The sequence below is a fragment of the Haliaeetus albicilla genome, chromosome 3, assembly GCF_947461875.1.
Source record: "Haliaeetus albicilla chromosome 3, bHalAlb1.1, whole genome shotgun sequence".
NCBI classification, from domain to species: Eukaryota; Metazoa; Chordata; class Aves; order Accipitriformes; family Accipitridae; genus Haliaeetus; species Haliaeetus albicilla.
The window spans coordinates 6,336,415-6,359,862 of NC_091485.1; the positions used below are offsets into that span (position 1 = coordinate 6,336,415).

The 23,448-nt window shown below is 41.0% G+C and overlaps 2 protein-coding genes across 3 annotated transcripts; one reads left to right on the top strand and one right to left on the bottom strand.

Moving 5' to 3' along the window:
* Window positions 1-762: 762 nt before the first annotated feature.
* SDHA (succinate dehydrogenase complex flavoprotein subunit A) lies at window positions 763-16,647 on the bottom strand. Its single transcript, XM_069778746.1, has 15 exons — window positions 16,508-16,647; window positions 13,130-13,216; window positions 12,659-12,820; window positions 12,107-12,250; window positions 11,796-11,960; window positions 10,457-10,605; window positions 9,067-9,191; window positions 7,618-7,786; window positions 6,817-7,012; window positions 5,842-6,013; window positions 4,392-4,510; window positions 3,905-4,016; window positions 2,628-2,758; window positions 1,971-2,084; window positions 763-1,106 (listed from the first exon to the last, which is right to left on the bottom strand). The coding sequence occupies exons 1-15, from the start codon at window positions 16,571-16,573 to the stop codon at window positions 1,020-1,022; spliced, it is 1,998 nt and encodes a 665-aa protein (XP_069634847.1). The 5' UTR covers window positions 16,574-16,647; the 3' UTR covers window positions 763-1,019.
* Window positions 16,648-16,916: 269 nt separating this feature from the next.
* On the top strand, window positions 16,917-21,682 carry CCDC127 (coiled-coil domain containing 127). Of its 2 annotated transcripts, none has more exons than XM_069778750.1 (3): window positions 16,917-16,935; window positions 17,325-17,454; window positions 18,120-21,682. In XM_069778750.1, exons 2-3 carry the CDS (start codon window positions 17,334-17,336, stop codon window positions 18,791-18,793), a joined length of 795 nt encoding a protein of 264 aa, XP_069634851.1. In that variant the 5' UTR covers window positions 16,917-16,935; window positions 17,325-17,333; the 3' UTR covers window positions 18,794-21,682. The 2 variants fall into 2 exon arrangements, with proteins under 2 accessions (XP_069634851.1, XP_069634850.1); XM_069778749.1 differs by lacking the exon at window positions 16,917-16,935 and adding an exon at window positions 16,945-17,092.
* The last annotated feature ends 1,766 nt before the right edge of the window (window positions 21,683-23,448 follow it).

Consider the following 23,448-nt stretch of genomic DNA (forward strand, 5'->3'; position numbering starts at 1 on the left):
GTAGTGCTTCGTTTCTCAGAGTCCAGTCCCCACTCCCTGGTGTAAGGTAAAGAAACACTGCTGCCAGATTGAAAGATGGTGCATTCAATTTTTCCAACCACAGCCAGCAACAGTCCAGTTTCACCAACAGCAGCCAACAGTCAGCAGTTGAGAAAACAAAAAAATGGTCAAAAATTAAACAGTGCATTGAATTACACTTCAGTCCTCCAAGAATGGGGAGTCTTTCACACAAACGCTGCTAGAAACTGCTGTATTGATGCCTTAGAAGTTACATCTTGCCATTAAAGCACATTAAGTTCAAGCCAGGTAAGCTTTAACACTTAGGTAAGTCTTCTGCAAAACTGCCCTTGGCTCCTCTAAGAGAAAAGACAGTCGAAGAAATACATACACATGATACACCACTAAAGTGGCTTCAGCAGTTCCAGAGATAGCAGAGATTAGCTATTAAGAATATATTCTGTTCATGGTATATTTTGGAAGAAGTAACTGGAGTACAAGTATCTTGTTTCTTTCAATAAAACAATATGACAATTTTAGCTTTAGAAATAATAAAGTTGTAATTACTAGTGCATCATCTCCTTTTCTTTCATGTTACTTACAGTCAGCAATTATGACAATTTTAAGTCCCCGTATCATAAAACTCAGCATCTCAATCTTATCAAAAACTATTGCAATGCATTTCTTGTTCTTAAAATATGGAAATAATTATACATTCAAAATAAAAGCACTGTAATTATATACATAACAGCACATTCAAACTAATACAAGACTTCCAATCATTTTATTTAGACACATTCTGTGTTTTCCCTGTCAGTTTTGACAGATGGGTGAAAGAACATAAGCCATCCTGCATTCTGTTTTCATAACTGTACAGTAAGCCACAGCAGAACACAAGCTGGAGAAAAGTTTAGTCAGCATTTTCCATTAATTCAGAGTGACAGTACTATTTTGATTTGCTTGTGCTATGCCTATATACACTAACCACCTCTGGGAGGGGACTGCAAGTTAAATGTAAGTTACTAGTATGAGCGAATAGCAGGTGGGACAGTTGAGCAGTCTTCTTCATTCAAAGTTCTGTCAATCACAGGTCTGTATTTCAAGGTAACCTAAAGTAAAAGAGAACAAAGAACTTTAAGACAAACATCTTCTATCTAAACAAGACAGCCTAGCTAACAAGAATGACCAAATAACACAGATAACTGAACAACTGCATTGATGTTAAGGTAATTTCTCCATTATTTTCCTTCCATAGAAAATGAAGTTAGTAACCTACAAAGAACATTTAAGTTCTCCCAAGCTACCACTGACTGATTCCTTAGAAGCAAAGCCTGACCAGAAATGGTATCAGAAGACTACTACTTTAAAAAAGGCCTTTCAGACAAAAGTAAAGTTTTGGCTAAGATTGCTAGTTCCTAGTTCTTTAAGCTAGGAAAGTCTTGGGAGATAGAGAACCCAATGGTCAGTTAGGAGACAGAACTATGTCACTCTATCTTTCCATCCTCAGCAGCTATTCAGGAAGCGAAGCGTTCTCACTTGTCCTCAAACTAGGTTCAAGGAAGCTGAAACTGGGAGAGGAAACAAAGAGGATTCATAGTATGGGATAAAAAAAACCCCCAAAACACTCAAGATTTGTATAGGGTCAGATTTCAGTTCTATCTTTGAAATACCACAAAAAACTTTATGCTAAACACCAACAACGGGGTTTGCCACCATCAGAGGAAAAGAAAAAAGCTTTTGAACTAGCCCAATGCAAGGGGAAAAACAATTCCAGCTCAGATTGCAAAGACATTTCCCAAAGATCAATAGTAACTTCTCCCACATTAGTGTACTTGCTCTAAGTACACTAAACTGTACCAGGTACCTCAGATGGTGACAATCATTTGCAGTATTATCATGATATCAAGAGCTGTGTATGAAAGCAGCTATCTGTTGACCGTGAGAAAGACCCTCAAGCATCAGGCTCAACATACCTTCCCAGATGGGATGTCCACATATGAAAGCGTGTGCTTTCTCCAGTGCTCTTCAAATGGCTTCCGCTGTTGGCCTTGGAGCGGCTTAGAATAGTCAAACTCATCTATCCTTAACTAAGGAGAAAATTAGGTTGGTATAGACCAGAAATTACATCTGCAAATCACTTTACAACCTCATGATTAGTTGCATTCCAATTACAACTGTAATACAATGTGTCTCCTAATAGCCAGCAAGCTTTATCTTAACACTACCTATGTCAAATCTTAAATACTGAGGCTTAACAAGGGCTTTAAGGTAATGTTCCCTGCATAGGACAATTACTCTGCTTGAAGTCCTGTTTATGCATTCATGACCTTATTATTACTATAGTCCTGGTTTAGACCTCTCTAATCATTCAGATGCATGCATCTGAACAACAAGATGAACAACTCTTCTCTCAAGACTGTCACCCAATGTTGCATGCATCAGTCATTTTTACATAACAAATAAGAACAGATAAAATTGAACAGATGTGACCCCAAACAAATACTACACTAGTCTTAACTCAAGACTCTAAAGACTGTACTTTGAAGAAATTACAACTTTTAAATAATCCATCTGAGGACACATAACAAGAAAATTCAATCCTACATCCAGGTCACAGAAAATGTTTGTACCTTATAGTCCTCTCTGGCATGAGCACCCCGGGATTCTTTGCGAGCTTCAGCACCATAAATGGTTTGTAGAGCACAAAGCATCAGGTTTTGCAGTTCCAGGGTCTCCACCAAGTCAGTGTTCCACACAATACCTAGTAAGATATTAAAATACTATGGAAGATGTTCTACAAACAAGTTATTCCTCAGTTTGTGTCCTATTGCTGATACTTGGAATCGAACTAGCCAATGCTCCACCTACTGCAGTCACAGTACTCTGCAGTACTGAATTACTTGCTATTGCCTGCAAGGCTCAGTAACAATTCCTACACCCTAACAGTCATAATGAATCTTAGAAAAATTCAGTAGTTCTACCAGGTGTCCCTGCTGCGTGTGTACTGCTGAGACAAAATTACACCATGGATTCTTGCCTGCTTTATACCATACCTAAAACTCAGTCCCCATACCTCATTTGGGATCACAAGATCTGGCTACGTGGTAGCTCTTTAAGTAGATCCCTAGCAGATCCAGACAACAGGGCTTTCCCTTCCTTCCCACCCTCAGAAACAAACCAACCTGCTAGTTATACAAGGTTCTTCTTCATTTAAGTATCTCCAAGGTGACCCAAGTTCACTTACATGAATGTATCTTCATTTTGATCCCTACATTCTAAGTTATTTTAACACTTATCTTGATGCTTGGTGAGAGCTGTCCAAGAAAGCCAGTTCTACTTTCAGTGTTAGGATACATGTCAACTAGCAGTAGTTGGAGAGAAATACATGTGAGTGGACAAAAAGGTACCTCACCAGTTGTACTTAATTAACCAAGTTCTCCTAAGATACACTGCAAGATATGCCAGTATCTGTATGCAGCACTACCTGCTCAGCTGAAGAGTGAAAACTGAAGTGTTTGGCCTATGAATAGTCTTTATCTTTTTGCAACTCCCTGGTCTTTTCGGATGACACTTACAAAGTTCATCTTAGTATGTGAACAACTTCGTATCATGTTATGAAAGAACAGCAGTTAGTACCTTATACAGTTAAATCTGATTTCAGTCTCTGCTTCTTTGAAAGAGTATGCAGTCAGAAAACAACCAGTAAGATCTAATACATTACTGATTACCATGTTTGGCAAGTAGGGCTCTACAAAATATTTTGAAAGGTTCAAAGTGGTCAGTCTTTAGCCAAAGTTTCAAGAAACACATAAGAAGGTTTACAGAAAGAAAAAAAAAAACACCACAAAACACAACAGTTTTCCCAGAGAGTACTCTGGCCAAGGTGGATTGTTTGCTATCAAATTACCTCTGTCAAATGTCTTTAGGTGAGCCAGATCACTATAAATTTGGCTAAGTTTTTCACAGCCTTCTTGGAGTACAGAACCAGTACGAAATACAGCAGCATGGTTTTGCATTGTCTGCAAGACAGTAAAACAAAATCAGTTTCATATGCCACATATGCGTAATATCCCATGACTTCATTAGTTCCAACAGCTTGATACAGAGCTGTTTTGACTTCAAACCCATCTGCAGCCTGAAGAAAAAACATTCTTCTGCTCATCCTAGAGGAAACCCTGCTCTATTATACAGTGGGTAAACTATGCAAGAGGAATAGCCACGAAGGGAAGAAGAAACTAACAAAACTGATACAGCCTTTACTGCGCACAGCCAATCTTCTCACACTGCTTTTTACTTCTGCAAAGCAAATCCTGAAGTGTACTTCGCAAAGGGACCAAGCCCCCTGTTGCTTGCAGCTTCTCGCACCTCATACTTGAGAGCTTCACCAGGCTTACCTTCTGCATGTTAAGTCGCACTTCTGAAGTTCTTACAGTTCCATTAGCAAATCTTAATTTGTCAAGATTAGCAACTGACTCTTCACCGGCATTTGGTTTAATGGAGGGAACTGGCTCTCCTAATAAGAAAATTTCAGTAAGTTTAGTAGGTGACTGGTTTTGGTTTCTGTCAGTTTCATGGACTAGCAACTATTAAAAGTCATATTTGACTAAAACAGAATCTATTTTCTTCCTCTGAGGTACAGGTTAACTGTAATTTTCCTGAACTCCCACCAATAGTATCCTTACACTTAGAAATAGAGTTCTCAGTGGAATACATGAATCACATTCTTTCCTGTGACAGTAGGGAATTTATAGGTTTGGCTAAATTCTGCTGTTAATTCCTTAAAAACAGTACTTGATGCTGACTATAGAATAAGCTTATGCTCGTGACTCCTTACCACCTTCCCTTAATACTTTGTCTCCTCACCCCCAGACCTCCCACACTCTCTTGGGCCCATTAAGGGACCAGGGACCAGTCAATAAGCTTGGCAGTTACATGAGCTCTGCATCTTGCCTTCAATACTGGAACCCATCTGTTACTGGGTAACAAACCAAACACAGCATCTTACCAGCACACTTCATCTCTCATGTAGCTTTGCATTCAGACTAATAAAAACCCTCCTGCAACTTCAAACTCAAAGGAGTCACAGAAAGACTGATCCAAATAAGTGTTTGCACAAAGACAGAGCCAATTGGCATTGCTAGATCCAAGCTGGTTCCATCAAGAACCATTACTCTGTGTACCTTGTGCACAGTCAGACTGAAAAAAACCAAACAGTCTTATTAATTTGGACATTAAGCAATGAGAAAACAGATGACTACTTCTGGACTTCAGCTGCTCTGGCAATATAACTGCCTCTCACAGTATTTTGTTGGTTGGGTGGGGGGTTTTTTCAGCTCACTAACTGTTGCTGAACCAGATTATTTAAAAATAACATTCAGCAGTGATAATCCACATACAGGGGATGAGATGGTATGATTTTTAGTATCTGTCTCTTATCATTTGCATATGCAGTCCACCTTATATATCAACAAGGTGGCAGCAAATTCCACTATAATACATTTTGTACATTTTGATGTAGAAGATGCAGTGCAGCATGTAGAGAAATCAGTCTTCATAATTCAATATTCTGTTTTGCTAGTCTGTGAAAAAATCTCAACTGTTTTTGCCAATAGCATTGACCCAGTTCCAGTTTTAAGAAGATCAACTCACAAAGCAAATGTTAGTGACAAGCATTTGCATCACAAAGAACATGCCTATAAAAAGCATAAACACTGATTTCTGCCTTTTCTAACAAAGAAAGAGTATATGTCTAGCATTCTGAATTTTAATTACGTAGCAACAACTCTTTGTTGGGCAGAAATGAAATCATAAAGGCAAATGTCTCTAAAATGAAGTGAGACTTACCAGGCTTGCACGTCTCTGCAATAGTAAGGGCGCAAGCACGGCCAAAGACCACCAAATCCAGAAGTGAGTTTGCTCCAAGTCGATTTGCGCCATGGACAGATGCAGAGGCTGCTTCCCCACAAGCATATAAACCAGGTACCACTCTATCCTCACCATTCACATGTGTGATCACCTATCATTTCAGACAGTCAATTAATACTCATTTCTTAAACAGTTTATAACAGAACAAACCTCCTTATTTGCAAAGGCCATGTGCATGTAAGGATGAAACACAGCAATCTGAAGTTTTCTCCTACTCTAAACCAATAAATACCTTAGTTCTAAAGCATAAGTAGCAATGCTATGTAAATACAGATGGCAGTAAAACCTAAGATTTCTTTAGTTATGCTGATGAAACAGAACCACATACTCTTCATCACAATTCTGCAAGTCAGAAAAGCACAGAAAGAAAGTCTGATCTGCGCACATTTCTAAGGCAAAATTTTACAGTAGAAATTAACAAGTACAACACACTGAAACAGAAAAATTCACCTGACACCATCACATTGACTTCTAATTAGTATGAGTTGAAGCAATCTGCTTTAGTGTAGAGATTACATGAGGTACAGAGAATTAATATACATTAACTGCAGTTACAGACTGTAATATAGAGCCCTAGTTTGATCCCTGTTCAACTATATATTATCACCAACTTGATAAACAAGAGAATTCTTGTCAGACATGACAGTAACTTCATTTTAGACATTTCTTCATCTCCAGATGGGCTGTAACATGGCTTTCAAGTTACTGACAAAAACAAACCAGACTGTGTGTTTTAAGTACTCTGACATCATTATTATAATATTATTATTAAGCTAATCTTACTCAGCATCCTTACATTTATGAAAAACATTGTTAATGCTTTTGTATTTGGAAAAGCATTTCCTTTTATCAGGCTGGAAAAAAAAAAAATCCTAAAAGTGATCTATTACTTACCTGTCCTTTGTAGTTAGTAGGAATACCTCCCATATTATAATGCACAGTAGGCAGAACAGGAATAGGCTCTTTAGTGACATCGACTCCAGCAAATATCATAGCTGTTTCTGAAATTCCTGGGAGACGGGTTGCTAGCTGCTGTGGTGGTAGGTGATGCAACTGCAAGTACACATGGTCTTTTTCAGGACCACAACCCCTACCACAAAAAAAACACAAAAAAACCCAAGTCAACACTGGAATACAAAACAGGAATTCTGCAAACACCAGTAATATTTCTAATCCAATTTGTTTTATTTATGAAAAATTTTAACTTTAATTTTTTCAAAGGTTAACTGACAAAAATGAATCTATTCATTTTCAAATCTATATTTGAAAAGTGTTGAACCTGTCAGAATTTACATGTAGTTTTCGCCTCCCAGCTTTCTTTTCAGAATAACTCACAGTACTTCAGACTTTAAACCACTATATCCCTGCAGAAATATCTAAGAATTGAAGATAATTAATCAAGAGAACAGAGCACCAAATTATTTCCACTTTTGCAGTTAAGAGTGTATACATTAAACTTGTTTGAGCAACTGTCTCTAGATGCACCAAATTCAAACAGGATACTCCTAACATCTTGTGTTCCCTTTTAGTATCATTAGGAATTAACAAGCAAATTTTTTTCCCTGCATGCAGTGTTCAGCTAACAGTTATTAAAGCTCACTCCCATGAATTATGAGGTGTTTATCACATTGTACCACATATAGTCTAGTACGATTAAGTATTCATTCTGTAGCTTTGTTCGAATATTTAACTAACCTTCCTTCACGGATTTCTATGGTCATAGAACGAGATACTACATCCCTGGAAGCCAGATCCTTAGCAACAGGTGCGTATCTCTCCATGAATCTTTCACCTTGACTGTTAATTAGAATACCTCCCTCTCCACGACAGCCTTCTGTTATAAGGCAGCCAGCCCCATAGATACCTGTCAAGAAAGAAAATAACCATTAAATGAGATATTCTCTCAACAGCTTCATAATCAGGATGACCAGGACTGAACAAACAAGGTTGCCTTAAAATAACGCAAACAAGTCACAGGGATAGATTTTATTCCACCTTAATCCTATCACTAGTAACTGTCTCCCAAGACTCAAGACTGCTCAGAAACAAGTATTGTTATTCCTTTCAAACACTCTTCCTGGAAGGTGAGCAAGTTGATTTGGAACACCCACAGTATCTAAAATATCAGAACTAGAAGAGATCCGCACCCAGCAATAGGTAAGGAGACTTTACAAAGATTTTGTAGACCTTCAGGAATTACTTTGTTCAAGATCTTTAAGTAAACCAGAAGTTGATTATCTCAAGGCCAGTCTGCTCATCTTTGTTCCCCCTTCTCCTGTGCTAAGGCAGTACAGGACAGCTTCCAATCGTGTGGAATGTCAAAGCCTACTCAATAAGTCTTCTTTTCCTTTAGAGAAGGAAGGCCTACCTGTCAGCCTTCAGCACTGGTCATCATAGAAAACAAAAATGCTAACCAATTCATGCACTTGATAATTATGTGAAAAGCTATGGAATTCTCAGACAAGTAATGAAGCTTCTTTGACTAGAAAAACCTTAGCTAAGTCAAATGAACATTGGATCTCTATGACATAACAAGGATAACATTGTAAAACTAAGTGAACAATTAAAAAATCACCACTTATCACAAGTTAAAACTCAGCATTTGTTTAGCTACAATCAAAAAAGCAGATCTTCACTTTTTAGTGTGACCTCTGTTGTCCACAGTTTAGATCCTGATCCTCTGCTATAAAACTGCAGTCCTAAATATATACTTTTACTTCAACTACCCCACTTCCACAAAAGATTCTGGTATATAACTCCTTAATGTTTGCATCTATCCTGTTGCTCCTGTATCTAATATCAAACTCTTCAAAATATTAAGGACGAGAGGAAATGTAAGTTTAAGAGGTGAAGTGGTTTCAACTTGGAATTCATAAAACCTCTTAGTATGGTAAAGACAGCAACTTAGAATATTTAACACTGGCCTTTAAATTAAAACAGCTGAGACATCTCTCTCATTGTGTCTTACTCTCAGATTTATATTCCACAGCAGTTGCAGACAAGTCTGAACACCTGTCACAAGCAACAAATGAAAAGTTGCACTGCAGAAAGTGCAAACTGATTTGAGCACATTTTAAAACAACACAAAAACCCCAATCTGTTCAAATCATTAAAAATGATGTTGTATTATTTCATATTCTGTACCTGTAGGGTGAAACTGTACAAATTCTAAGTCCTGGCAAGGAAGACCAGCTCGTGTGACCATAGCAGTGCCATCACCCGTACTAGTATGAGCAGATGTACAACTGAAGTAAGTGCGGCCGTACCCACTACAGGACACAAAAGTTAACAGAATTAGCAGTCAAAAAAGTATCACCAGAACATACCACTCAGCTATGCTCTTTGCACAATAGTAGAAATAGAGCAGAGGGTTAATAAGCAAGATGCCCAAGTTTTGCCTGTACTAAGTTCAAATAAAAGAAAAGAAAATTGGTATTGTCCTGTTATGCTCAACTGTATTTAAAAAACAGCTGGTGACAGAAGGTCCAAGAAAAAGAATAACAGTTCCAAAGCAGGATAATTAGGTTAATATCAGAAACCTTTTTGCCAGAAAAAGTTACTTCAGGAAGTTCTCTCAATACAACCCAATAGCATTAAACTCAATTTGAACTATTACTTAGCAGTTTTATCAAAAATAGCATATAGCAATAGTTTAAGTCCTCAACACTGCCCTGATTTTATATTTCTAGATTTCAAAACCTAGTTGCCCAAAATTAGGTATTAAAAGAGAATTCTTGTGCCTAAAACAAATACGTTAGCTTCCAATGTTATTGAGCACTGCAAATACCCCCAATTTCAGGACAAACTCTCAGAAGAGGTATCAATCTACATATTATGTACCTCAAAGTACTCAAGTACAAAAACAGCCTCAGCTTTAATAAAGCCAAATTATAGAGGCAACCGAACTCCATTATTTTGCTATGCTCTATAAACATATCTGTCACACAAACAGATAAGGGAATTTTGCTGTTTATTGCTATCTAATGCATACAGCATTCTAATAAAGGTATACAAACTTTTTCAACCAAGTAATGTTAAGTTACACTCATCCGACAATTTCATCCTACAACAATCAGACTTACAATTTTGGTATCTTAATGTAACAGATTCTCCCAAATTTTGAAGAAAGTTGTTTCCTACAGGAAACTCGGAACCCTACAGATATATACACATTGGTAGCATTGCAACAATCTCTGCTTTAAACAGCACTTTTTAAAAATCTCAGACCATTTGGATCACACATACTGCTCTTGCACATTTCGCCTTTGAGTCATTGTTCTAGAATTCAAAGTTAGACCTCATATTAAATTTATACTTGCTCACAAAAGTAACAGCTGCCTTCTTTCAGAGGGAACAACTGAATTCAGTTGTATTACTTTTGATCAAAGTGGGGAAAGCAGATGAACATGTAAATTACATTTTTCAAGCCAACACGGCATCTCTACACTGTGGATTCAAATACATGTACAAACACACAGACTTCCAACTAGTAGCACACTCAAGTTTCTGTCCTTCAACATAAACATTACATTACCCAGTGGCAATGACAGTGTTCTTTGCTCTAAAACGATGTATGGTGCCATCTTCTATGCAAAGGGCAATAACACCACGACATTCTCCATTTTCCATAAGTAGGTCCAAGGCAAAATACTCAACGAAGTAGCTTGTATCGTATCTTAGAGACTGGAGGAAAATAAAAAAAGGAACTTGAAGAAAAATCCAGAAACCAAAGTAACCTCTCTTCAAAACTGTCAATGCATACAGGCTGTATCAGGATAAAAACCATTCCCACCAACTCTCAGGGAAGCCAGTTTCCTCACAAATCTTTATAAAAATTTGCTAATGAATCTATTCTAGCTTAAAGAGACACAAGTAGTTATCAAACCACTTAATTCTGAGAAGTCATAACTAGTCAGCAAGACTTGTTATTTCCCTCTACATTTGGCAACACTTTAGTCAGCTGCAGTGCTTGATGCATGTACAAGCACATTTTACTTAACCTCTTGAAGAGAAGCAGAATGCATCTCCGGGAGCCTAGTATACCAGCAAAAGCAGCAGGCATAGAGTCAAACATTCTTTCATGCCCTCAAGGATCAGACCAACATTTGGCAGCACTGAACATTCATATTGCAGCAGCACATATAGTGTGAACCTGAAGGAGAGCAATTAGCTACCTACTAAGTAAATAAAAAAACATTAGCTACTAGCTACTTAATTTCAGGTTTCAAGTAGCTCGCTACTATTTTAAAATAACCAAACCTTTCTTTAGTTATGGTTTGTAGAATTGATAGGAACAGACACTGGAACACCAGCCACTTACTTGCCATAGAGCAAGCTCAGAAACGCACAGTACACCACCATGCATTTATACCTCTTGCTTTCCCTGCTCCCTGTTTGAAGATGAGTGAAAGCAAACACTGCCTTGTACCTTTTTTCAGGGTTCCCCAATGCTGCTGTGTCAGATTTTTTGAAAGAAGTTCTTTGGGGAAGGTTTACATAAATTGTCTTTGGGTCTAGTTAACAGACGCAAAAGTATTAACAGTTAAGAACTACTACAGGCCACAAAGCTAACAGTGTACACTAATTAACATTCATTGTCTTCACGAGAGCCATTATAATTACGATCTTTCAATTTATTCTATTTCTGCATACTCCTGACAAAAAACAAGCATCACCTAGGCTACATCCTTCCACTTTGCCGAAGGAAGGAAATCCAGAATTGTTCTCAATCATTCCCCAAGATTCCTCATTCATATGTGAAGAGCTACACATGGGTGGTTCCCCCCCACAACCTCCAGGGGGAAGAAAAAAAACCAAACATCATCAATTGCAAATACAAAAACCCAAACCAAGTTTGCTTCACAGCTGCTTACCCTGCCATACAGAGTATGTAAGAGCGAGTGTCCTGTCCTGTCTGCAACACAACAGCATCTGTGAGCCTGTCCTCCTTTTCCAAACTGAAGACTCTGTCCACCAAATGCACGCTGATAGATTTTTCCTTCTTCAGTTCTGCTGAAAGGCATCCCATAGTTTTCCAGCTGTTGAACCCAAACACAAACATCAGAAACTCTTGTGCATAACAATCCAACAAGTTATTTTACCATGTTCCTAGTAAGGACATCTCTTTGGAAGCTAGTCTGTGTTATAAATACTTAGAGCCAACATCAATTCCAGTGGGTCTGACCTCTATCACCGCAGCTGGGGCTTGCTCGGTCATGTAGTGTATGGCATCCTGGTCACCCAGCCAATCAGACCCTTTCACTGTGTCGTAGAAATGCCACCTCCAGTTATCATCCTCCATGTTTCCCAGAGCAGCATTGATCCCTCCCTGAAAATGAAAATCCATTTTCCTGGAATTATATTACTGAAGTACAGCCTTAGTAGGATTTCCTCATTCCTGTTAAAAGTCACACACCATTTATGCCTCCATGTACAAGAAATACAGTAAAGTCAGATTTAACGTGGCTGTGAAAAACCTGCACAATTTATCAATTTCACACTCACTCTTATCTTGTTCTGTTTCGTGTAACACAATGAATTGCAAAGTTACACTGAATGCAGTGAAAAAGCACTGAATAGAATCTAAACATATATTGCCCTGCAAAGTAGTTTCAGCTAAATATGCAATATTTATAAAAGGAAGTGTGGCCTTGAAACACGATGTTTGTGTGCATATTCAAATCAACTTTCTGACAGCAGGCATTTTTTTAAACATTTGTTCTACCTCATTTCTCACCTGTGCAGCAACGGTATGAGATCTGGTGGGAAACAGCTTTGTAACACATGCTGTATTAAATCCAGCTTCTGACAAACCAAATGCAGCCCGCAGACCTGCTCCTCCTGCACCCACAACAACTGCATCGAATTCATGGTCCACTACTGGATATTGTGTAGAAATCTGGAAAAATAAATCAGTTTGTTATGAACACAAATATTTCAAGGTAGGTCAAACTTAAGTTTCATGGAGACACAAGCAGTAAAGGTTTCATGTTCTTAATAGACTCTTGCAGCAAATGCTACATCTGTTATGTACTGCCTTGGGTGGAAACTATCATTAAAAAAAGCAATGCATTTCAGCAACTCAATCTCACTATGTACTTGAACACAACACTCCACTAAAAGCCAAGTACCAGGTTGTTTCACATCTCTCAAGCATTATGTGTATTATTTAACCTGTTACTTAAGACATAAAGAAGCACAAACATACCGAATCAGAAACCTTCGTAGAAGCATTTTTCTTTCCATAGACTGTGAAGTGTAAGTTGCGTGCAAGAGTCTGACATGCCGCTGGCCACTATGGAAAGAAGTCAAGATAACTATTATAGAACAAATGTTTCCACAAAGAAGACTTTCAGCGTTCTCAGCTACCCTACATTTATAACAAACTTTTACTCAACACTGATAACATATATACGAGAATATTGTTATCAACTTATTTTAAAGCTACATGCAATGAAGTTCCAGCTTTCCTATATTCACAACCAGAAAAGAAAAAAAAAAGTTTTGACTGGATGAGAGAACAGTCTGTGACACCCTGCTACTTGCAGGCTATGTTATTTACAGCACTAAAGCTAACCAGTCTCTCAGACCTATCTGAGGCTGCACCGACAGAAGAATATGTTTGCAATTAATGCTGTAGTATTCTTACACTTTTTTTTGTATGTAAGCAAAGATGGAGACAGCTTTATGGGAACCACAGGAATTAATGGAAAATACCTCTCAGGTCAAGCAATCCTCAGAATTTTAATTATTTCAGGTGGTCAAGAGTAATGAAGATAAAAAAATTAGGTGGTAGGGAAAGCTGTTCCAGCTCATCATTGCTTCAGAAGTCAGATATATTTCTCTTTTTCTCATTCTCTATTAATTAGTGGCCAATTTAGAACCATTTATTAATACCTAAATGAAGCACAAGGGCACAGTTTTCCCGTTCTGTAATATTATTCCCTCTCCCCTGGCATGTTCAAGACCAAAAACAAAACAAAAAACCCCACCACACAAACCTACCCAATTTTAGTCTCCACAGTATAAATACCCAATTTCTTGGAACCTGGTATTTCTTCTTTGCACTGTTCAGAAAAACATATCTAACTGAGGATGTATGATTGATGAGAACAGCAACACAAACCCATACTAGTGACCCATGCAGTGACATCAGCACTTCCCTATTTGAAATATATCCTAAAATGCACTGGAGTAACATTTGAACCATGAATATAACAGTTGCTGGAAAAGACAATCACCCTATAATATGCTAACAAGCAGATCTTCCCTCCCTATCCTTTCCAAACATTCCCCTCTTCTTCCATACCAGAACTGAACTACAGTACACCTTCCTCGACCTAGTTTTATCATTTCTCATACTAGCTTCCTCTAATTATCATCTTGCATAACAGTGAATCTAATGCATCATCATATTTGCTAACACACTTCTGGTTTTTACAGCCATCTTCAAGTAAGATCAGCCTTAACACCTACTCACAAAGAGTTCTGCGAGTACCCTCCTCCAGGCAGTTACTCTCCCCCTTCCACTCTGCTGTGTTACCATGCTTTGGGGCAACTCCATGCCCATCTTAATTCCTGTATTAATCATCTTCATTAACATTTCACATAGAGAATCAGATCAACTAGTTCATGGACAGCCAGATGTAACCTATGTATCAGATGCAATTTATCTGCAAAACAACTTTCCCAACAACTACAGCTCAAGCTAAAATGGGGCTTCCTCTCTGCAGCAGAACTGCTTTCACAGGCCAAGTGCAACCCAAGTTAGACTAGTAGAACTCTAACTGACGTGGCAGGCTACAGTGCACACTTTAAACGTAGCAACCATGCATTCTCTAGCATATACTCCTAATGCTTTTTTCCAAAATGTCTTTGCAGCAACAGTACATCTTTTTTTACTGCAATAAATTACTTCTCACCAGTGAGCAACAATACACATGGTAATTGCATAAAGCAATTCAAAGAAAATCTTTACTCCATGTAAAGACAGCACACAACGAAGAGGTCTGTAAATACTTAGTATTGCTTAAAGTGCAAATGACTGAGGGGGGGGGGAAACAACACAAACCACCTCCCCTGTGACTATGCCCTAAAGCCCCAGAAGAAACTGACCCTTTTTTTTTTTTCTCCCCTCAGAGTAAACAGCCTGCTGCAATCTCCAGTCAGAATTCTGCCACAATGCCTTGCAACTAATTTCCTTTGAAGAAACTTTGTTATTTTCTGAAGTTGCTATAAACAGTTATCAAATATATTTTGCATCAGAGGACTCTGGAAATACATTATAAAAAAACCCAAACCACACAACTGTTTAGCAGATTACTTTTCTTTCCACATCTAAGCTTTGAGAAAACAGTTTTCAGAACTGCTATTCCCATCCACATACACTTTTCTGTTAAAGTTATACATATGAATTTCTGCCACCATAAGTTTTGTTCAGAATGAGTCTGAACAGAATTCCACAAAGCAGAAAAAGACATTACACTAAATTTTAAGTAAACACTGATCACACTAATCCTAAATTGTTATGCTACCAAGGACATCACTGCCCTTATGAAATTAAAGGTCCAACCAGAGCCAGTTCACTGCCATCTAAAACATAACGACAATCTTTAAGTCTTTCTCCCTCTTAGCAGGTTGTCTTTGCTGCACTTGCTTTATAAGACAGAGACAACTACAGCTGCATTTACAGGGTCCTTTTCCCACACATTTGTCTTTTGCAATCCCAAGCTCATTACGGACACACAGAGTAAGAACTGTGGAAAGAAGCTGAAAACTCCCACTTCACCACGGAGGAAAACAAGCCTTCGCTAAGGACTGCTTACAGATCAGCTAAAACAAAACAGTCAAACGTTTAAGAAGCACCGCTTCTGGAAACAACTGCTAGCCAGATCCAAGCAACATACAGAGATACACCAGCTTCCCACACAGGTCCAGAAGCAGCCAGCAATAAGCTCTCTACCCAGGTGCTGGGGCTGGAAGGTGCTGCACCTGCCGGCCTCATCCAGAGCCCTTCCCCACCACGTCCCGTCCCCGCTGCCTTCTCCCATCCCTCCTGGAGCTCCCTCACGGCCTAAGGCTACGGCGTTCGCTTCCCAAGCCAGGAGGAGCGGCCCAGCCCTGCCTACAGGCAGCTACCACCCAGTAACCCGCCCTAGGAGCCGAGTAGCGAGGCCGGCCCCGCTTCGGAAGGAAAAAAAAAAAAAGAGAACCGGTGGGAACGAGCCCGCCGAGGGGGGCACCCGGCCCCGCACGGCCCTGCCCGCCCCGCTCCCGCAACCCAGCCGCGGCTCCCCGCCCCGGGGCGGCTGCTCCCCCGCCAAGGTCACGGGGGAGACACCGGCTACGGGCCTCCGCGAACCAGGCCGCGGGGCAAGGCAAGGGGGGAGCCCGGCCGGCACCAGGAGCGCTCCCCCGCCGCGGCTGAGGGGAGCGGCAGGGGACGCCAGGGGGTGGTGGTCCCCAGGCCCGGCCGGCCCGTCTCCCTCCTGAAGGGGGCTTCTCCGCGCCAGCCCCGCGGCCTGACCGTTTCCCCTCCGCCGGGACGCCGGCGGGAGGGCGGAGGGGGCCGAGGACAAGCACTCACCGCCCGCGCCGCCGGCCGCAGCCAGCGCTTCGCCAAGCTCCGCGAAGCCGCTACCGTTGCCGCCATTTCGCAAGGGCCCGCAGGCGCCAACGAAGGCGCATGCGCCAGAGCGCCGCTGACGGCGCCGCTACCCGCAAGGCTCGGCGGGAGAAACCAATTGTGCTAGGAGCGGGGGGGGGGGGAGCTCAAAGGCTGAGAGCCTGCGTACTTCTATGCGGTGTGTGTGTCCCCTTTGCCAAACGTCGCCTCATCCCGCTAGCTGAGCTGGCTGGGACGGGGCCAGACGACCGGGAGCGCTTAGGGGATCGGGCGAGTCGGTTCGTTGTCCCCCTCGTCTTCCCCCTCCTTCTCTAGGCTAATGAGCCGGCCCGAAAAAAGGGGGCGGGTCCGGCAGGTAAGTGACAGCGGCCACGCTCCGCCGCGGCTCGGTAGGTGGCTGTCCCGCTGAGGGGACCCCCCTGCCCCGCCACGGGCTTGGCGGCGGGGACGGGGCCGCGGCCTCGGCCTGGCAACGCGGAGGAAACCTGAAGACCTTCGGGACGGCGGCAACAACAGCGGCGAACGTGCCGCCGGACGGGGAAGGGGGTGGGCGGTGACAGCGGCAGCGCCGAGGCCCGTGTGGGGGGGTGGCCGGTAGTTAGGGAGCAGGCCGGGGAGCCTGCGGCTGGATGAAGGGCGTCCGTGCAGAGTTCCCCGAGCGATGGGGCCGCCGTTTGAGGGTGTTGAGGCAGAAATACCCGTCCCGGAGTTAGCTGTGGTGCGAGGTGGCTGTGGGAGCGGGCCAAGTAACGCCCCGTTTCTCTCCCGTACGCCTTAGGGTGCCTTGATGAATAACTTAAATGACCCTCCCAACTGGAACATCCTGCCAAATCAACGAGAGCCCGGGGATGACGGCAGCAGATGGAACTACGCCTTGCTGGTGCCCATGCTGGGCTTGGCCGCCTTCCGTAAGTAGCGCCCGGGCCTGGCCGCCGGAGCTGGGGTGCGCGGCCGCGCTCGGGGGTCTCGCCCACCCGCCAAAGGGGAACCTCTGAAGCGGTACAGTGATAAAGTAATACCCCATCTAGGGTTTCCCTCTGGTCTGCTCGTTTGTAACGGTAAGCACTGTTTATAGCGTTAGGGCAACGGCCGTTTTTCACACACGGAATTGAATCCGTATTGAATAAGCTCCAATTTACACAGCTCTCTCAGAAGAGCGGGCACGTGATGTGCTAGAGAGCCCAAAGGTAACAACCCAAGGAGCTGCGGATGTACATTTATTGACTGGACCTGAAAAGTCCTCAGTGTAGTTCCTGCATTGGAAGCCTCCAGTCTGTTTCCCCATAACTTTATTTTCCTTCTTTAATCCAAGAAGTGTGTGTATGAGTAATAAAAGACATGGGGGGATTTTACTTCAAAGGAAACATAGTCATTTAAAGTGACTTACTGTGAAACATGGACCCACAGAAATACATTTTGTGGGACATGTGAATAGAAGTGAATATCACTGGGGAGGGCAAGAAAGGAAGCTTTTTACCACTTAATAGCTTCTTTAGAATCGTACTTAATTAATCATACCTATCAGTGTTATATGTGTTATACTCATGTCTGAAGTCTCATTTATATGTGATAGGTTGGATCTGGACCAGAGAATGTCAAAAAGAAATAGAAAGAGAAAAAAAAGAATATTATAAAAAACACTCATCTTTACAAAAAGAGCTGGAAGCCAAATACCGGGATATAATCACAGAAAATCGTCGCACGGTCGCTCATTTGGAGTTGGAGCTTGAAAAGGAACGCCACAGAACCCTGAGTTACCGTGAAGCCCTTGTGTCCCAGAGTCGCAAACTAGTAGAAGAAAGAAGGATCCTAGAACAGGAGCAGGAGAAGTTAGAGCGAGAAAAACAAGTCCTTTTGCGCTCAGGAGCAGAAGGTAACTTGTATCAAAGTTGTCTGGCAAAGGAAGAAGAGTGGCAAAAGAGAGCCAATACTGTACTAAAAGAATTTGAAGAGGGACTCAAAGAAAGACAGGACATCTACTGCAGCCTTGTTGTACCCAGAGGCCAGAGACTAGAAATAGAGAGAAATCTGCTAGTTAAAGCAGCAACTGATCCTGTTGCTATGGCTCTACATATGGAAAGTGGCTTAAAAGATATTTTCAAACATGATAACTACTGTGGCAATCTGCTGAACAGAAACAAAAGTCAAAATGGAAGACTTATGTGGCTGTATCTGAGATATTGGGAACTAGCTATTGAACTACAGAAGTTCAAGAGGGCAGAAAAGGCCATGTTAGGAAAACGCTAAGTAGGGGAAGTAATGGGATTTCATGTGATCCACCGTGCATAGTAGGGACAATCACAGTTGTAGTGTGAAGGTGTTAAATTCTCCTACTGCGTTTCCGTTTCTCCTCCTTGTTGCACTTATATTTGCATGGGATGTGCAGTGTCGGTGCCTTTCCTTTCACTGTCTAACAACAGATGGTCCAGTGAGCTATGCATGCTCTTAAACTCTGTTGTGTTTGTATTCCAGGCTGCCATGTCGTATAGAGAGATGCCAGCTTCCATAGGTATCAGAAGCAGCAAAACAGAATTTAGAGTGATTTACCTAGTCGATGGTCATACTCCATCAACAGAGAAGTGGGATTTGTCTCCCCTAAGTGGGGTAGCACATTGTACTCCTTATCCCTGATGTTTTACATAATGTCTCAATGCTATCTTTTTTTAATTGTTTTTTTAAGTTTGCTTGTTTTGTTTAAGCAAGACTGGTTCTGAAGCAGATGTTTGGAAGAGACTGTGTTTGAGCAAGCTACTTGCCACGTAAATCCTAAGTGTATATACATACATTTATATAAATTATGTATGTGTGAATGTGTATGTGTATAAATGTATGTATTAGTATTCTGAGGGGGGGAATAGTATGATCTTGTTTCAAATTTAATCAGTCTTGCATTGTCTTCCAGCTTAATATAGAAATAGTACTTTATGAATGAAACATCCAAAAGAAGCTAATTGAAATAACACACAAAGAAACAGATTCATGAAAGTCTCATTGGAGCTAGGGATCCATGCTTGAATACTAAGAAGTGTATAAACTCAAAGTTACATTCTCATCATATTGGAGATATGTTAAGAATACTTAGGGTTTTTTTCTCAGTCAAAGTTTTAGTTGTAACCCAACAGTGTGCTTCCATTATAGACATCACTGTGCTGCTGCCTGGTTAGCTTGCAGGAACCTCCGTGGGTTACAGCCATTGTACCTGGCTCTGTTCCCTGAACAGGTCCCATTTGTTATTTGCAGATAGGAACCTGAATGCAACCTGCACTGGTAGCCACTACCTCCCTCTCTGACCGTCTCAGATCTCCCAGGACTGAAGTATACTCTTCCACGACTCTTAAAGTTTGAGCTTATGGTTCACCACTTCACATACACATGACCATGAAAGCCTACAGATACACAAGCTTTGCAGACTTTAAAGATAGGGGGCTTTTTAATTTAGTTAGTGCAGTAAAAGAAACAGATCTAGATGAAAACAAACAAACAAACAAAGACCAAGAAAACAGTGCATTTCCATGCTTGAAATCCCTTAAAACTTTGAGTGTTCTTTGGGTCCTTGTAGCAGTAGGAACCACCTTCTTTTTCAAATGTGCCATGTATTTTGGAGAATAACTCTTTTTTCTTCCTCCTTTCTAATCCAGCCTTAGACCTCAAAGGGGCAGTGTTTACCCTTCTGTTTATAACGTCTGGTCTTCTCTGTTCCTTGACTTTGATTAGTGTCGGTAGGTTGTCAGTTCTTTAATTAGCAGTTCTTTATTTACCAAGGGCTAGACTTGACAAACATGTTTGCTCTAGGCAATCAGCTACTGCATGGCTCGGAAGCAATCCAGCTAAGTGAATGCCCATCCAATTTTAACAGAGACCTCCAGCAGATATGGGTTTTTCTCTTAGTATTTCCTCCTGGTTTCATTTCAGTCTGGGCACAGAAGACAGCAGATAAATCTTTTGAAGTAGTGTGTGCAACCTAATCCAGTTACTCACCAAAAGTATCTAACATGAAATAAAATTCCTAAACAGAATACATGTTTCCCAACTACTCATTTTTCCAGTTGTGATTTTGCTCGCCTTGGTGGTACTAATTATACTGTTGTATTGATTTATTAGTCTGTTATGTACTGATTTTTATTTTTTTTTTAATAAAGTTGTAGTAGATAGACAGACCTGGGGAAAAAAAAAAAGGAGATATCATCACAAACACCAGAAAGGCCAAAGTTTGTCTGGATGCCAAGCATGTGCGAGTTGGGAGGTGAGAACACAATCGAGTTACTATTGTGTGACAGCCTGAGCCAAGCCGCTGTAGCTGGCCATATGTACATGCCCTAAATGCCTACTAGAACAAATTCGTTTGAATAACTTACCCCGTTTGTAATTCCTTCAGGATGTGGAAAGTGTCTGACCACACAGCTGTGGCACACTTCATACGTACATACGTACAGGCAGTTAAGCAACTCAGATGACAAACAGCAGCCAGTGAATCAATGCCAATGTATTTGAGATTCATGCCTTGAATTTGTACATATTCATGAGTTCTTAGGATTAAAAGATCAAACGTTTTATGCTTTTTCATTTTTTTCATAGTTTGTTACTGATCACTCAAAATGTTTTAAAGAAAATGTAGTCAAGAGAGTAAAACACTTTTTGGTATAAATATATAAGTTGAAGGATCATACGCTCGATTGTACAAGGTTGGCTGCAATGTAATAAATGTTTGATACTCGCTTTCACTTTTTTAGAAGTATCAATTATTTGCACAACTAATTGTTGAACTATTGTTCATGGACACTTTGCAGGTCAGTGTATTAAGACCACAGAATTACTTGAGGAGGATTTTGAAAAGCGTGTAACTGGTTTAGAAGCACCAATCCTGTTAGCTTCTACCAAAACTCATGTTTGCTGGTGTGTTACATATTTTTGTAACATTCCCCCTTTGTAGGCTGTTATGTTAAAAGTTCTATTGTGAGCTTTATATTGCCCAACAGCTATTGTTCTGGATTAGTTATTTGTTTGGAAATGCCCATATATATGTAGAATGCACTAATAATTTGTTTTCAAAATATTTCATGAACTTTTTTTGTTACGAAAACAGTCACTCACCTGTTAAACAAACAATAACAATTAATAAAAACCCTTGCATACTTCTGCACTGTTTTGTAACTTGGGCAAGGTGGGTGGGAGGAGTGGAATTTCCTATTTTATTCCAACTATTCCAAGCAAACTGCACAATTTTAAGGTTTTACAAATAGGACAATTTTTAAATTGGCGTGTAAAACGTTTTGGTCTTGGTGCTGAGAAGAGAATATGTTGGCAAGTTTTTTCTTTCTTGGGAAAGAACAGCATCGTTAAACAGATAAGTGCACCAGCTTTAACTAAAGAGGAGTGGTTAAAGATGACCACCCCACTGAAAGACTGGGGTGATGCCTTCTGTCTGTTTGTTACACAGGGTATTCTGCCTTCCTCCAGAATCTCTCAGATGTCTCATCTGCACGTCAGCTCCTTTTTGTTTCCCGGTGTGGATTTTCTTGTCTTCCTGCTCTCTGTGAAGAGCTACAATCCAGCTGCTCTAGGACAGTGTTCAGACACTCTGGAAGTCCTTGTTCCCTCCATAAAAGATCCTTAATCTCTTTGTATTTGACACAATCCTTCACATTTACCCATCCCCCATCGTCACAGCTAAGTTGTCCCCAGTCCCTACCCTGCAGGGCAGTAGCTGTGTTCATATGACTTTCTATATGTAGACACAGGTAAGGAAACATTGCAAGACGTCTTGTGCTTTCAATAAAAGCAAAACATGTGTTCTGTTTGGTCTGTCTGTTGGGTGACATGGCCGGTGTCCTGGGTGCATGCAACACAGAAAGAAACGCAAAACACACTTTGGACTTCAGAGAACTTGGACTGGGTGCTGGAAAAGGGAAATCTTCCTTACGAAGTGCTCCGGAAGGGGCATGGGTGAAGAGGAGCATCCCAGAGGGTCTGGCCTTCTCTCACTCCTTTTGTCTAAATAGGAGCTGCCAGAAGACCACTGGCATGACAACAGGTCTTGCTCTTGGGAAGCCACCCATTGCCTCTTGCTCTTTAAATCACACTTTTGAGCACTCCCGTGTGAGGATGAGAAAATAGTGAGTGTTCCTCTGTGGAGGACACAAGGCAGAAACAGCGGTCAACAGTTCAGGTATTGTGGCAAAATCAAAGGAATCTAAGTTATTGCTGTGATAAAAGGATGAAATTCAAGTAAACTATAGTTTACTCTATAGTTCTAGTCATGGTGCAGCTGGATATGGAGTCTTTGCCTGTGTGTATGCCAAGGCCACTTAGTCCTTAATTGACTGCCTGGTCCAGGAGCTCTTCAGCTAATCACTGCATAGCTGAGACAACAGATGGAGCTGCAAGGAAGTAACTCACTGAAATTTAGGGTAGCTTGGCAATGAGGTGATCGGCCAGCCACTTCACAACAAAACAACCGACTGATTGCTGCAGGAGCTCTCCCAGCAAAATATTCCAATAAAAATAATAAACATTCTGTCTGTGAATGTGTGCAGCAGTATATTCAGTTGGATGGAGTTCAGCATCCTATTAGCATCTCACTCTATACTACAGCACTGGAAAAGGAGACAGTAACAACCTTGATTGGAGAACACTGTTTGTTGCTTAATGAACATGGCAAGCAACAACCTACAACCGTCAACCTTCTGCTGCCTGCCTAGAGAAGAGATGCATGTGGTGGGAGAGATCCAAGCAGTAGCACTTTACTGGCTAAGAAATTCAGGGCAACGCTAGCCATCATGAGATCAGGTAATTTGATGCTGTCCACAGAAGCATTTCTACACCTGTGCACCTTGCCTGTAGTCCCTCCTGAAGTGATTCCAAAGATGAAATGTATTCTTCAAAGATCAAAACAATATTTGGGG